This window comes from Gambusia affinis, linkage group LG08, assembly GCF_019740435.1.
Source record: "Gambusia affinis linkage group LG08, SWU_Gaff_1.0, whole genome shotgun sequence".
NCBI classification, from domain to species: domain Eukaryota; kingdom Metazoa; phylum Chordata; class Actinopteri; order Cyprinodontiformes; family Poeciliidae; genus Gambusia; species Gambusia affinis.
This window is the reverse complement of record NC_057875.1, coordinates 775,270-789,725: the sequence shown is the minus strand read 5'-3', so window position 1 is coordinate 789,725 and position 14,456 is coordinate 775,270. Positions and strand designations below refer to the sequence as shown.

Sequence of the window (14,456 nt, the reverse complement as noted above, 5' to 3'; positions counted from 1 at the left end):
AACAACATTCAGACGGAAAATCTCTTGAAAATTCCTGAAAAATGTGAGTTCAGAGTAAACAAACATGGCCGACTGAAATACGTGGCCAAGATGATCCAACATGTTGAAAATCCCAGAGTTTAGATCGGAGCGGTCCTGATGACCTGATTGGATCCGATCTTTCTGAACACAGCAGGAAAATCTCCGATTATCTTCAGGCAGATAAACTGGAACCATTAAAACCATGTGAACCTGGCATTAACACTCGTTATGTTTCCATGGTAACTAGTTGTGAAACGCTGTAAGTTAACTCGCCTCCAAGCAGCAGCCTCTCCAAACTCCGGTAAAACACTGAGTTCTCAGAGCTAATCCACATAACCCCCATTCCACAGAGACCCGACAGGAAGCAGCAGGTTGGTGAAAATGTGACGCTGCTGGTAAATTCACAGCATGAAACGGGATTTACTGATTGGCTGGAGACGCAGCGATGACATCACTGAACTCTTCTTCTACTCTGTTTGACTTGTGTCTCTTTTCTGAGCCGGGATTGAGGTGAAAGGTCGCTCCACGCCGATCTCTTACTAGCCATCTTTAATCTGATGATTAAAACGATTTCAGAGTTCGGAGGATTAAACCTGTTTGAAAAGGTTATTTGTTCAGAGTTTATATCATTAAAACTGTTTTACTCGTGTGTGTGTGCGTGCCTGTGTGTGTGTGTGTGTGTGTCTGTGTGCGTGCCAGTGTGTGTTTCTATGTGTGTGAGGATGAAACTGAAAGGAAATGTAAATTTCTTCTCTGCTATCAGAGAAATATGCAAATGAGTAAATTAAAAGGTAAAGTTGAATATTTGCAGATAAAATGTTCCTTGTGTTTAATGTTTCCAGTCGTCTCCAGGTAATAAATTACATTTTAAATAAATTTATCTCCAGGTATTACATTTTCAATCAGTTTTTTTAAAAGTGGAAGTTAAAACGCTGGTGGATCAAATCTGTTCTGGTTTCACTTTCAAACAGCGTCTGATGTTAAAATCTAACATTTCAATGAGGAAACTTTTCTTTATCTCATCCACGTTCTACTGAGAAACCCAGCAGAGTTTCATTTCCACCAACAGCATTTATGAAACTCTAATATTTCAGGAGGAATGAGAGCCATAACTCCAGCAGACACTGAAACCAAACGGACGGGGAAAACCGCGAGGCTCAAAACGGAGGAGCCGACCGTTTTTATTTTACAGACGTTTTTATTTTACGGACGTTTTTCCTTCTGGTTCCCATTGCAGCTCTGTGAGGAAACTCAAAGGAACGCTGCACCTCACAGGAAGAGCTGGACAGAAAGGAGGCAACGCTTCGTCTGGATGGAAACCGAAACTCCTGACATGAAAACGAGAATCAATTCAGAGCATCTTCAACGGGATTCACAGGAACGGATGAGAGGAGGAAGAGGAGGAGGAGGAGGAAGAGTTTACCACTATCTGAGACGGCCAGCGAACCATTCTCTTCATTAAAGCAACAGAATCAACCCGACAGACAAGACTGTGACTGACGGCGCTAAGCCCCGCCTCCTGGCTCTGATTGGTTGTTTCTAGTTAACAGAGGAACTCAACCTTCTCACTTGGTGACAGTTTCAACCAACATGTAAAAATGTATTTCTGATAAAAGTTACACCTCAGCTTTAAGGGTTAGAGTGAAGAGTGTAGATCATCAGTAAATAGAGAGCAGCTCCTCTTCATCACCACTGATCCCTACAGCGATGACATCACTGCAGACGATCCGCTTAGCAACATTTCTACAAATATTTTACAATTCTGTGCAAATTTGTAGAATATTTAGCCTAAAACTGTTTCAGTGCTGCCCTCTATGGGCTGAAGTGCGGCTACTGCAGTTGAATTTTCCTACTGGTTGGTTTAAAGCAGGGGTGTCAAACTCCAGTCCTGGAGGGCCGCTGTCCTGTGTTTTTTAGATGAGCCACAGGTACAAAACACCAGAATGAAATGGCTTAATCACCTCCTCCTTGTGTAGATCAGTTCTCCAGAGCCTTAATGACCTAATTATTCTATTCAGGTGTGGTGCAGCAGAGGCACATCTAAAAGTTGCAGGACTGCGGCCCTCGAGGACTGGAGTTTGACATCCCTGGTTTAAAGCCATGCCACTCAGACGCCCCCTGGTGGTGAGTCGGGAGTAGCGAGTTGCTGCAGCTGCTGCGTCACAAATGACATAAAAATCTCCAATAGCTGGAAAAAAGCCGCTAGTTGTCGATATTTATGAAAATATGCTAAACAAAGTTGCTAAGTTGACAAGCAGCCATCAGGTTTATCACAGCGGCTAAAATCGAAACTCCCACTGGCTTTGAGCCATGACTGGACCCAGACATCCAACCGGGCCGCTCCACGCTCCTCCACCCACCCCGCAGCTCTCCAGGTAAAAATGGCGGCTCAACGCCTGAAATGTGAAGCGGCAGGAAACCAGAAAGAGTTTCTGCTGCTCTGGAATCTGAAACCAGGCTGACGGCTGGGAGGCGAAAACAGAGACAGGAAGAGCGAGAGAGCGACTGGAGCTGAACGTAACGAGACGTAACAAGGTTCTGGCAGCAGAACCTGAAGGAGTTCTAACAGGTTCTGACACCAGAACCTGAAGGAGTTCTACCAGCTGCTGCAGTTGGTTCTGTTCACACGTCCTACAGAACCACCAAGTCCCAATTTGCTGCTTCCAGTGCAGATTGTTTAATTTGTACTGATGGAGGCAGAACCGAGCCGCACAGTGACAACATGAGGTCCAAACCCAACTGACTTCACATGTTTATTAGCCCATTCTGCTGCTGAGTAAAAACCAGAACCAGAACCAGAAGCAGGACCAGGACCAGAACGTTTTTTTAAATTTGAACTTTTACTGTTAATTTTTCTGGAACTAAGTGAACTAAGTGAACTTAGTGAACTAAGTGAACTTAGTGAACTAAGTGAACTAAGTGAACTAAGTGAACTAAGTGAACGTTTCAGAACTAATGGAACTGAATCAATAATCAAATGCTTTGGAAAATGGTGAAAGTTTCTGGTTCGGTTTCAGACAGAAAGGTTCTGCTGAACCCATTTCTGTATAAATTCTATGCAAATTAGTTGTTATTGTTAATAAATGCAGGTTTGGTTATTAAAGCAGAAATGGACCTGATGGTCACAGAGCGTAACCATGGTAACCACGCACTGAGCTACGACTGCTTTATCCCTGGGTCATGTTGCAGATAGATTCAGGTGGTGATGCATTCACATGCAATCATGGAAAAAAGACTTTTAACATGAGAATGAAAAACTGAAAATGTTCAAATGAACTTTGATTTTTTTCCAAAGTGAATTTTCTCACCTTTTAAATCGTCTCTGCGTTATTTTTAGACCTGTTGTCTGAGATCTGTTATTCGGCGCTGAGCGCCTGCATCATTAGCACCTCGGCCCCTCAGAACCAACTGAGCGCGACAGGAAGCTGCCGACAGCAGCAGGTGGCGCCGTGTGAACCGGCGGGCGGTGAACGGCGGCGGGCGCCAGCGTGACGCTGTGACGCGCAGGAAACTGTCGCCGGCTGCAGCCAGAACCAAACGTGTTGCTCTAATTAATTTCTGTCACATTAAAGACCCAAACAACAACAGCAGCAGCTTTCATGAGTGAAAACTAGTTTTGTTCTGTTGGAACAATAAGGAGCATTAAAGTGAACCAGGTTGAGAACATCGGAGTGAAAATGACGCTCCGTGTTTGTGAACTGAAACTCCCAGCAGGGATTATTATTCAGCTGCATATTAACATTTTGTTTTAAAATATTTCACTTTATTCTCAACATTCTGACTTTAATGTCAGATTTTTTACTTTGATTTCAGAATATTGACAGTCAGAATTTAACAATAATCTCAGCAACGCAGCCATTTTAATTAATCCAGTCGTTTTAATAAAACCATCGGCTGCAGGGAGAAAACGGCTCAAAAAATGTCCAAACCTTGAATTTCACCCTAAGAAAAGCCAAATGTTTATGAAGGTTAAATGTTGAACGGATGCAATAGAGCGATATTTTCCATCAGGCAGCAATAAATAAAAGGCCGAGTTAATTAATCCTGTGAGCTGCAGGTGATTGGTGGCGAAGGTTCAGGTTGAGTTTTCATCACTGAGGATCTCTTCACGTCTTCAGAGGCACAAACACACAAACACACTTCCATGGTAACCGGCCATCATCCTGGCTTAAGGTCTCTCCTCCTAAAGCTGTGAAGAAGTCATAAATAAACCCTGAAACCTTCCCGTCTCTCTAACTGGGAGCGGATTAGAGCGGAGCAGGAAAATGAAAGTGTCTGCCGGAGCGAAGCAGCGGATCAGGAAACGCCAGAAAACCTCAGGATGGAGGAAAATTCAACGCATCTGGACTGGAAGCCATTTGTTGTGTTCAATGTTTTCCTCCATTTTACTCTGAAAACACAGAAATACTGAGGCTGTTTAACTCTGTTAATCCTGAGGAAACCGAGAAACTAAATGAATTCATGAGCAGCAGACTGAAGACCACCTGCATTTACACTGAGTACTGGTTTATCTCCAGCTCTCTGACTGGGAACACTGGGAACATGCTGCCCATATCAGCAGCATCACTGGCTGAAGATGCTGGAGGATAATAAGTCATACTTCATGTAACAGGTGGCACCATTAGGTGTCGCTCTTTCTATTGCTTGAGCCTCCATAAAAGGGAAGCTAGAAGGATGTATTTCCTGTGTGTCAGACCAGCTGTGTGTTGGGTGTTTGCTGGCTGTGGAGTTGATTGCTGATGGTGTTTGGACGGTATCGTTACCTGGGCGTGGTTGTTTGACACCGCAGGTAGGTTTTATACTTGGTCTTTTTTAATAAAAACTAATTGTATGTTTATATATTGTTTTATATTTTTGTCAGGGTTGCACCAGATCGGCTACTCCACGGGTTGAACTGGGAGTGTTGATTTATGCAACGCAGGTAGGCAGTGTTTTAATGTGATTTAATGTGTTTTAATGTGATTTAATGTGTTTTAATGTGTTTTAATGTGTTTTAATGTGATTTAATGTGTTTTAATGTGTTTTAATGTGTTTTAATGTGTTTTAATGTGTTTTAATGTGTTTTAGGTTGATTTGATTAAAATGATTTAATAAGAATTTAATAATTTTTGTGTTTTTGTTTTACAGTTTTTGCACTGCCTCCTGCTGTCCTTTTAGCGTTTGGTTTTTCTTTGTTGTTAGTCCTGATTGTTTTCTTCTTGTATTTGTGAGGGCGGGTTAACAATCTGTCATTTATTTTGTTGGTTTTGTTTAATTGTTTGTTTTGGGCACTTCCCTGAATATTTCCATCCTGTTTGGTGTGATCCCCATGGCGGGTTGACAACGAACGGATGAAGTTGGCGGGGAATCCTTTTTATCTATGCAACAATAAATATCAATAATTAACTTAATTCTGGTTGTTGATTATTGTGCTTTGGCTAATTGAGCCGTTAACATTCAGCTCACAGATAGGGGGCACTGTGGTCTTCTGCATCAGCTTTGTGAAATGTTTTAACATGAACTGAACCGTTTCCATGTTCACACGCTTTAACGTTTTCCTGATGTTCTGATGATCAATAACTGAACGGGACCAGAACCGCCCATCAGGTCCACGTCTGTCTCCTCAGGAAATTTCCCAGAAGTCTTTGGTATCAGCAGGAAGTTTTCAGAGACGGTTCTGGATCCAGACTGATGAGTAGTTTCTGATTCTGCTGGCCTACTTCCTGCTGCCAGGCAGGTTCTGCTCTCCATCCGTCATGGTCCAAAACCTGGAACATTTTAGCCCAAAAAACAAACTAACTAACTTTTCTGGTCAGAAACAACGAGTTAATCGTGAAACGTCTCTGGAGCTGAAGACGTTTCCTTCCTGAACTCTGACACGACAAACAAAGGTCAGCAAAGTGGAAACGATCAGGGATCAATTATTGATCCACCAATCGTTTGAAAGCCAAAGGTGATGAACAGATTTAGTTTGGAGAACATGAACCATAAAAGACGAGCCTGTAGTTCTGAAGAAATCAGATTTTTAGTTTTCGATGTAAAATGTTGTTTTTTTATTACGTTTTGGATCAATTACTGATCGTTTCAGAAAATGATTTTTAAGCTAAAGATTTATTGGTTAATAAATTAGCTGATGATTACTGTAGTAATTGATTCATGATTAATCTGATCAATCGTTCCTTCACTGCTGAATATTTGTGGCTAATTGTACAAAAGAATTAGCAGTGGTATTAATGTTTAGTTATTAGTATTTTTAATTTTATTTTGATTATTTTCTGTCTAGTTTATTAAGAAGAAAAGTCGTTTTTGTCTCGTTTCACTGTAAAACCAGAAGTTCATCTTCACACCTTTGTTGTGTCGTTTCTTTAACCAATCCTTCCCCTCTGGCTCCCTCCATTTTTCTTTGCCTCATCTCTGCTGTGTGTTTGTGTGTGGAATGTGAAAGAGAAGCCTCTCTGACTCTGTCAGACTCTGACTATCCGGTGTGTAATCAGTTCTTATCTGTGTTTCTCTGTGTGTGTTTCTCTCTCTCTGTGTGTGTGTGTGTGTGTGTGTGTGTGTTTCTGTGTGTGTTTGTGTGTGTGTGTGTGTGTTTCTGTGTGTGTTTCTCTGTGTGTGTGTGTGTTTCTGTGTGTGTTTCTGTGTGTGTGTGTGTGTTTCTGTGTTTCTCCAAATCAGAAGAACTGCTGCCCAGCAGTAACGACGACGTTCCCAGATTAGACTCACATTCCTGACGTTCTGTAACGTTGGTTCTGCTGCCGGGTCAGCGGCGCCGGTCCGGTTCTGACTGAACGGACCGGCTGGTTTGGGAATCCCGGACGTAACTGATTAAAAAATCGTTTTTAAAAAGGTTTAGAGTCGACCCGGCAGCTGAACGTTCACACTGCAATGTTTTCTTACTCTGCTGAGAGGCTGGAGCAGCATCACCTGCACGTCGACGTTAATCATCAACACAAGTTCAAATCATTAAATGTTATTTGCATCCAGTTTTCTGACTGGCTGCCGGTCAGATTTATTCTTATCTCAACAGGAACAGAGAGAAGGATCCGTCCAGGAAACCAGGACCAACAGATTCAATCACGATCAAATGATGAATAAAGAGGGTTGTAAAAGTTCATGAATTTAATTTAATTTAATTTTGGATGAATTTCACTGATTTGATCAAATTTAATCACATTTAGAAAAAGTTTCTCCTGGAACCTTCGTGTTCACGTGTTTCTGGTACGCCCGTTAATCTGACACACAGCGATGGAAAATAATCATTTCTGATTATTTCATCAATATATGTTTGATTAAAATGTGAAGGTTTACCAAACAGTCCAAAGCTGTAAAAATGGAAAGTTTGGGAATTCTGGACCGAAACGACTAAAAAATGATGTTTTAAAATGATTTTTCTTTCTGACGCGACGCACAGCAGGAGACAAAGGACTGTTGAGACAAAATAAAATAGATACTACAGGCAGGTGAGAGGATCAGATGTTCTGCTGGAAACAATCGGAGAGAAAATGAGGAGAAACGTTCAGAGGAAGAGAAACGATGAATCTGACGCTCCAGTGGAAATAAATCTCAGCCTGAGACCAAACTGCTGAACAAAGACATGATAATTATAAGTACATCATCTCTTAAGGCTGCAGTGAAATATGTTTTTGGGTTCCCCCACCATCCCTCACCACCTCCAGCAGGAGCTGCACAACCAGACGGCAGGAAGAAGCAGAGCTCTGAAAGGAGAGAAATGAATTTTGTTCTCACCAAACAGTCTGCGTTCTGCAGAGACGCTGAATTATTCATGCTGCTGCTTGGACTAAATGAGATGTTTGGATTAAGTACAAGGTTGACTTCTGGATGTCGTATAACAATCAGAAACACAAAGAGTTTCTGTCTGAATCAGCTGCAGGAGTTTAGAGCCAACGACCGAAACCTCCGTTAGTCTGACTGTGTTTCAACATACTGGACAGCAAACTGACCAAACGTCCACAAAACTGACCAGAAACGAGGTTATTCATGGTGAAACCCTCACATTTATTCCCACTGAGTGGCTCCAACCCCCCAGGAGGAGAGAAGATCCCGACTCGGCATTTAGAAGGTCTGACCCGTTCACACAAAACCACGATCATGATCTACCAGTGGATTATTATTAACAGCTGCTGATGTGTCCAGATGTGCAGTAAGGTCACCCTGAAAGCAGAGCAGTCAGTTTAATCTACCAGGAAATCATTTCCCAGAATCAGAAACATGAAAAGAACAGATTATTGATTAGTGTTATTTATCACATTATCAATAATCTGCACCTCATTGGAACCACAAATACTTCAAACAAGAAATAGCAATAAGCAGTCTGTGTGTGTGTGTGTGTGTGTGTGTGTGTGTGTGTGTGTGTGTGTGTCTTAATAACACACACTTCCAGAGCCGACAGCCTCTAGAGTTTCTGCTTCCAAAGCTCCGTTTCCATCTGAATGTTTCAGAAATCTAGAAATTGGAGTTGTTGTTACAATCCACAGAAAATCAGAACTGTGGAATATTTTTCTACTGTTTCAAACGTTTCTGGATCATTCCCCACAGAATCAAACCAACGGCACCAGCAGGTCAGCGTGAGGTCAGCAGGCCGGGAATACTCACAGAGACGGACAAGCAGCAGCGTCGACAGCAGCACAACAAGGCTAGTGCGGTGGGAGTGGGCGGAGCTGCAGTATCTCTTGGTCTTTGTACAGATGCACACCTGAACTTTGACCTCTGTGCTGTTGGACAAAGGGGGCACGCCTGAGTCTGTGATGAGCAGCGGCAGCTGGTAGTTGGCTTTCTTCAGACTGTGCAGGAGCATGATCTGGGAATGAGTGGCTGCAGGAGAAACAACGATGGAGAATTAGGAGATCTGCTCTGCATCAATGCTTATTCTGCACAGCAGTGTGGGTGTGTGTGTGTGTGTGTGTGTGTGTGTGTGTGTGTGTGTGTGTGTCAGCCTGAATTAACTACCAGGTTAGACTTTTCTTAACACTCAAGCGACAGAAATTGGTGGCACTTTAAGTTGCATAAGACGGTTACAGTGTGTTGCATCATCTTTAAACCAGTTTCCAGTTGTGACAGAAACTGCAGCCGGTTCTGTAATGAGACAAAACGCAGGAGCTGCTGAGGGCGCCGGGCTGGTGCTGACCAGAACAGAAAACACTTCATCCAGCTGAGAAGAGTCGGGAACATCAGAACGTTTACGGAGTAAAAAGGAGAATCCATGAAAAGCGTTCAAACACCGCGGCGTGTCGGCAGCAGATCCTCCACGGATCAGTCAGTCCGACTCCCGCAGGAATACTCTGATTACTCTGCAGTCGCCGGGCGGATCAGAGCCGGAGCTGCTGGAGCGTTTTGTGTGGAAACATTCATCCTTTCTGGGATGTGAATAAAACAAATCAGGTGACTTTCTGAGGGTCAGAGGTCACACACTGGGTCCAAAATGGGAGAAAGAGTGGAGGTGGACGGCGACTGTCAGGTTTTAGCTTTAGCTTAGCTTAGCTTAGCTTAGCTTAGCACACTGAACTCCTTCCTCCCACTGAACCAGGATGTCATTTCTCCGTTTCTCTCCTCATCTGAGCCTCAGCAGGTTCTGGACCCTCACGGACAGATGAGTGAATATGAAGAGTTTTTGTAAACATTTCTTTCTGGACGAGTCGCTGAGGAGTAGAGCGTCATAAAAACAAAACGCAGGAGGAAAAACATTCATATTGTTGATGAACAGCTGGATATAGATCTTCTTCCTGCTGTGAATTTTAAGCAAACGTTTGAAATAAATAGACAATAAAAGGTTTGTTTTATCCAGAGTGGTTAATATCTGGCTCCTCTAACTGTTAAAAGCTGCTTCCTGATTAAAAACTCACAGTTGATTCTGGTGACCCTCCATGTTTTGTCCAGGCCCGGTTGTTTCCCCAGTTCTATCTTGAACGGCGCCGCGTTGGGCGCCAGGTCTCTGTCCCGTCCCGCGACCACGGCTACGTTCATGTCGCCGGCGTCCTCGCACACCTGCGCCACGGACGGCACCACGAACGGGGCGTTGTCGTTGTAGTCTTCCAGATGGATGATGAGCGTCCCGGTCCCTGTGGCCGGCGGCGTGCCTGGACACAAACACCAACAGGGCCGTGAAGGCGCCACAGGAAGAAAACCTTGGTGATGATGAACACGGACGCCTCGTCCCAACCAGCTGCATGACCCGTCGATACGGACCTCCTGGCTGGAGGAGATAAAAGTTAGTGGTACCCTAACCCTAACCGCGCTGGGCTTCGGTCATCAGGTAACGGCTCCAAGGGTCAGAAAACCAGCAATTAACTCCTCAAGACATGATTTGTAATTGGAAAGCATAAAAATTCTCCTGTAAACTAAAAACTTCAGTCACCTAAACTTTGAATCATCTTCATCCAGTTTTCTTTCTGTTTCAACTGGAGACCAAGTGATGGAGGAAAACTGGACCTGCATCAGAGGAAACTTTTAAATCCCGTTTCAGTAAAACCATCCGAAACAGAAACGAGATCATTGGAGACGTTTCCACGTTCTGACTCCTGACTGTAAATTCATTTCTGTTTAAGATCATAACATTTAATTTCCTGTCATAATGACACAAACGCAGCTAAACTCAAACTAGTTTAGACGAGTTGGTCGACTGTAAAATTGTTCAAATAGGAATTATGAAAATAAATTAACTTCATGGAAACTTCAAAAAGCAGCAACGTGATTATTACGAAGGCCTGGCCTCGTAATAATCAATCTGTTTTTAATGCTCATTATGGATGTATGAATATTTATCTATTAAAATCTGATTAGCATCTGAAAACTTAAATAATATCTGAAATATGATCCAAAATCCAGGACAGGTGTGTGTGAAATATCGTCTCTGCTGCCCAGATGTTAGCATGTTAGCATGTCAGGGGAGTCATGTCTTCAGTCAGAGGCTTCCTCAGAGTCGTTGGAAGACTGACTGCTACTGGAGCTCCACCATCCACAACGACTCTGAATCAACTTGAGTTATGACAACAACTAATTTCCCTTTTGGGATGAATAAAGTATCTGAATTGAATTCACGGCTGTTTTTCTTTAATGATGTTTTACATTTCAGACATGGTGATAAATATGGAGAGCGACCGGCTGTAGTTATGAAAATAGTGATCACTTTAATGACATCAACTACGAACAGCAGATCGATATTCTCCATCAAAACAGAGCAGATGAAATCAGAGCAGAGGACAGCGGGAGGCGTCTTCCTGCCACTGAACTTTCTGCTCCACACAAACACAAGATGCTGCTGAGAAACCGAATCCTCTGCTGCGACTCTTCAGCAGACCGTCATCATCTGTTTGCCAGGCTCCAAACTTTAATTTCATTCTCAGCTGTAAAAAGCATCAGCAGATTGTAATGGTGAAAGATAAGCAGGAATCAGATGTAATGGTGGAGAGTTTGTCATTTGTGCGGTTTAATAGTCGTGAAATGACTCCAATCTCTGCGTGCGTCGGCTTTCTGCTCGCTCTCCAGGAAGGACAGAAAACAGCAAACGCTCCTTACATGCTGTAGATAAATACGGCCGTGACGATATCAGCGGCAGATCAGGACCAAAGAGGAATTACTTTGGCGAAAGCAGATGGAAAATGTGCTGCAAAGCCAATCAAAGACAGAAGCTCTCAGGATAATCTATTATCTCTGGAGCTGGAGACCAGAGAGGGAGGACAGAAGTTGGAGCTCCGTCTGTGAAAAGATGCAAATTTCAACCCATTTGCAGTTTGCAGGGAGTCTCTGTGCTTGGCTAACTTTAAATGAAGCTGTTTGTCTTCCTAAATGAATCCTGCCCCTCCCCAACCCGTTGCATCACGGCGTGTCATCATCCGCCCGGCTCCGCTTCAGCAAGGCTCGTCTGCTGGCCTGGGCTTCACACCGCTCTGTCATCAAAGTTCTGCTAGAAGTTTCTGCAGGAATCACAGATTTTATGGCTGCATTGTGTTCGCTGGCCGTCTGAATGTCAGACAGAAAGAAACAGAATCACTTTGATACCAAACTGATTCTCTGTTTCTTCTCCAGACAGTTTGGTACCAACTGTCTGGTACCAAACTGTACCAGACAGGATAAATACAGAATAAACTGTATTTATCCTGTACAGTTTCCTGGAAAACGAATCCATCTGTCTGGAGACGAAACAGAGCAGAGGGGATTTCTGGAGGGCTGCATCACTCCTATCATAAACAGAACCAGCGGGTCAGAACCAGATCAGAACCAGCGGGTCAGAACCAGTCCAGGGATTCTGGTCTCCATCTTTCCGGCTCGTTGAGGCAGCAGAAGTGATGAACTTTGCTAAAGAATATTTGTTGGTTCTGGACCCAAACCGCCTGACCCGCTCCAGTCCTGGTTCCGCTGCGTTAGCTGGTCACAGCCTGAAGGTTTCATAATTCAGGACAAATGAGGAAATGACTTCATTTTTACAGAAAAATGTAAAACTCCAGAACTAAAATGAACTTTAATTTTGCTTCAGATCAGAGATTTTCTTTAATTGTCTCCATCACAGAAACTTCAGGAATAAAAACTCCTGCAGCCGCGCGGCGGCTCTCCTGCAGCGTTCCACAGCTCAGCCAACATTTGTGTTCATGTGTTCATATGTTCATGTGTTCACGTGTTCATGTGCATTTGATTTAGTGCAGCAGCTGCCAGGCGTGTTCACACACAGACGACACCACCAGGAATATTTTCAGGAATATTTTCAGGTATGATCTGATATTTATCCTGTACAGTTTCCTGGAAAACGAATCCATCTGTCTGCATGAGACGAGTTCTGAACTAAAACTTTGGTTTCCAGATTAATTCCAGCGACTCTGAAGAACAAACAGCAAAAACACAACAAACATTTTCATCTTTTTACTTTCAGGATTTTTAAAGCTGACAGAAAAACACGAGTTTAAAAAAACTTCAGAGTTTCTGTGAACCCGATTACTGAACCTGTAAAATAGATTTGTTTTTTATTCTAATTGTTCAGAACAATTCTGATATTTTTCATGATGAAAACATTAAAAATGATGATAAATAAAAACCTAAAAGCTGACTTCAACGTGAACTGATAATGAGACGATGACGGTCAAAACGTGACTTTCTCACAGAACCAAAACGGCTCCAGGTTTGGTGACGGATCCATTAACTCTGATTATCCTCCAGATGAAGGAGAAGTTTTTCACTCAGCAGGTCGTCGACTCAAAGCCTCATAAAAATCAGGCGACAGATGAAGAGCAGAGACGATTTTCAGCTTCGCAGCAAAGAAACGACTCAGAGGAAACAGAACTGGACCCAGATTCAGGCTGAATCTGGGTCCAGTTCTGTTTAATATTACTATAAATATGATGACTGTAAAGATCATTTCCTAAAGTTTCATGGTGATTGATTCAGCTGGACTCGCCCTGGCCGGCTGCTCACCGCTCCTGTCTGGGTTTCATGTAGCTGCTGTGTGTCAGGTGTGAACACACCTGTGAGGTCATGTGACCCGGTTCTGTTTGTTTTCGCTGCAGAAACATCACTGATTCGTTTAACGTCGACAGAAGGAGCTTCTTCCTCCTGCAGTGAAGGTGAAGCTCCGCCTCGTCTGGCTCTTTCATTTCCTCCTGCCTGAGACGAGAGACGCCGGCGGAGGATCGACTCCCGAGGCTGTCAGCACTAAACCACACCTACAAGCAACAAACACTGTTTTCTTTCCCTTTCTCTGCTCTCTCCTCAAATCTTTCCATCAAACCCTCCAAAGGCTCTTTTGCTCCCAACACTTGAGCTTTAGGCTAACACTTTCTTATCCTCTGACAGCCACTTTCTGTTCTCATCAAGCCTTTTCTGTCTCCAAGGTGATTTTTCCTGCTCTCTCCTGCAGGAGGAACGAGCAGCTCGGCTGCCTCCTGCAGCACCTTACAGGTGACCAATGATGATTTTAAAATCCTCAACCTGTTTGCACCTGGACTTTCCTCCAGAGGGAAACGTGTGACGATGATAAAACCACAGGCCTGACCTCTTCCTCCGGCCTCCACCGGATTAAAATATGATCAACTTGTGAAGTTTCCCAAGCACAGAGTGTAAGACAACATGCACTGGGACTCATTAGACCGACATCCAGCACAGCAAACAGCCGTCGGATGACGCCTCCAGCTAAAAATACCATGACTGATTACAGGCAGAGTCTTCCTCAGTCTCCTGAAAGCAGAGGAGGAAGAGGAGGAAGAGGAGGATGAATAGGAGCAGCAAGATGACAGCCAGTGAGAAATATCTCAGAAGAAAATGTTGCAACACGGCAGGTTAGTTGCAGCCAGAAAACTGTAAAGGTGTAAAACTGTAAAACTGAGGTAAAAGAGGAGGATGATGGGAAATTTAGGGTGAGAGCAGATTTAAAGGGACGGGCGTCTGAACCTGAAGCAGGTTGAGTCATAAAGCCTGGATGTATTTTCTCCACCACATCGCTGCCAAACCAG

At 43.5% G+C, this 14,456-nt stretch overlaps 1 protein-coding gene across 6 annotated transcripts in view; it reads right to left on the bottom strand.

Annotated features, from left to right (window-relative positions):
- cdh13 (cadherin 13, H-cadherin (heart)) overlaps positions 1 to 14,456 on the bottom strand; it is a 237,492-nt gene that overhangs the window by 1,717 nt on the left and 221,319 nt on the right. For 5 of the 6 annotated variants that reach the window (XM_044123866.1, XM_044123868.1, XM_044123867.1 and 2 more), the window contains 2 exons: positions 9,864 to 10,097; positions 8,617 to 8,835 (listed from right to left, as the gene is read on the bottom strand). In XM_044123866.1, coding sequence (XP_043979801.1) covers positions 8,617 to 8,835; positions 9,864 to 10,097 — 453 coding nt within the window. Of the gene's footprint in view, positions 1 to 7,998; positions 8,176 to 8,616; positions 8,836 to 9,863; positions 10,098 to 14,456 lie in introns of those variants that run through there. The other variant, XM_044123869.1, reaches the window with a different exon arrangement.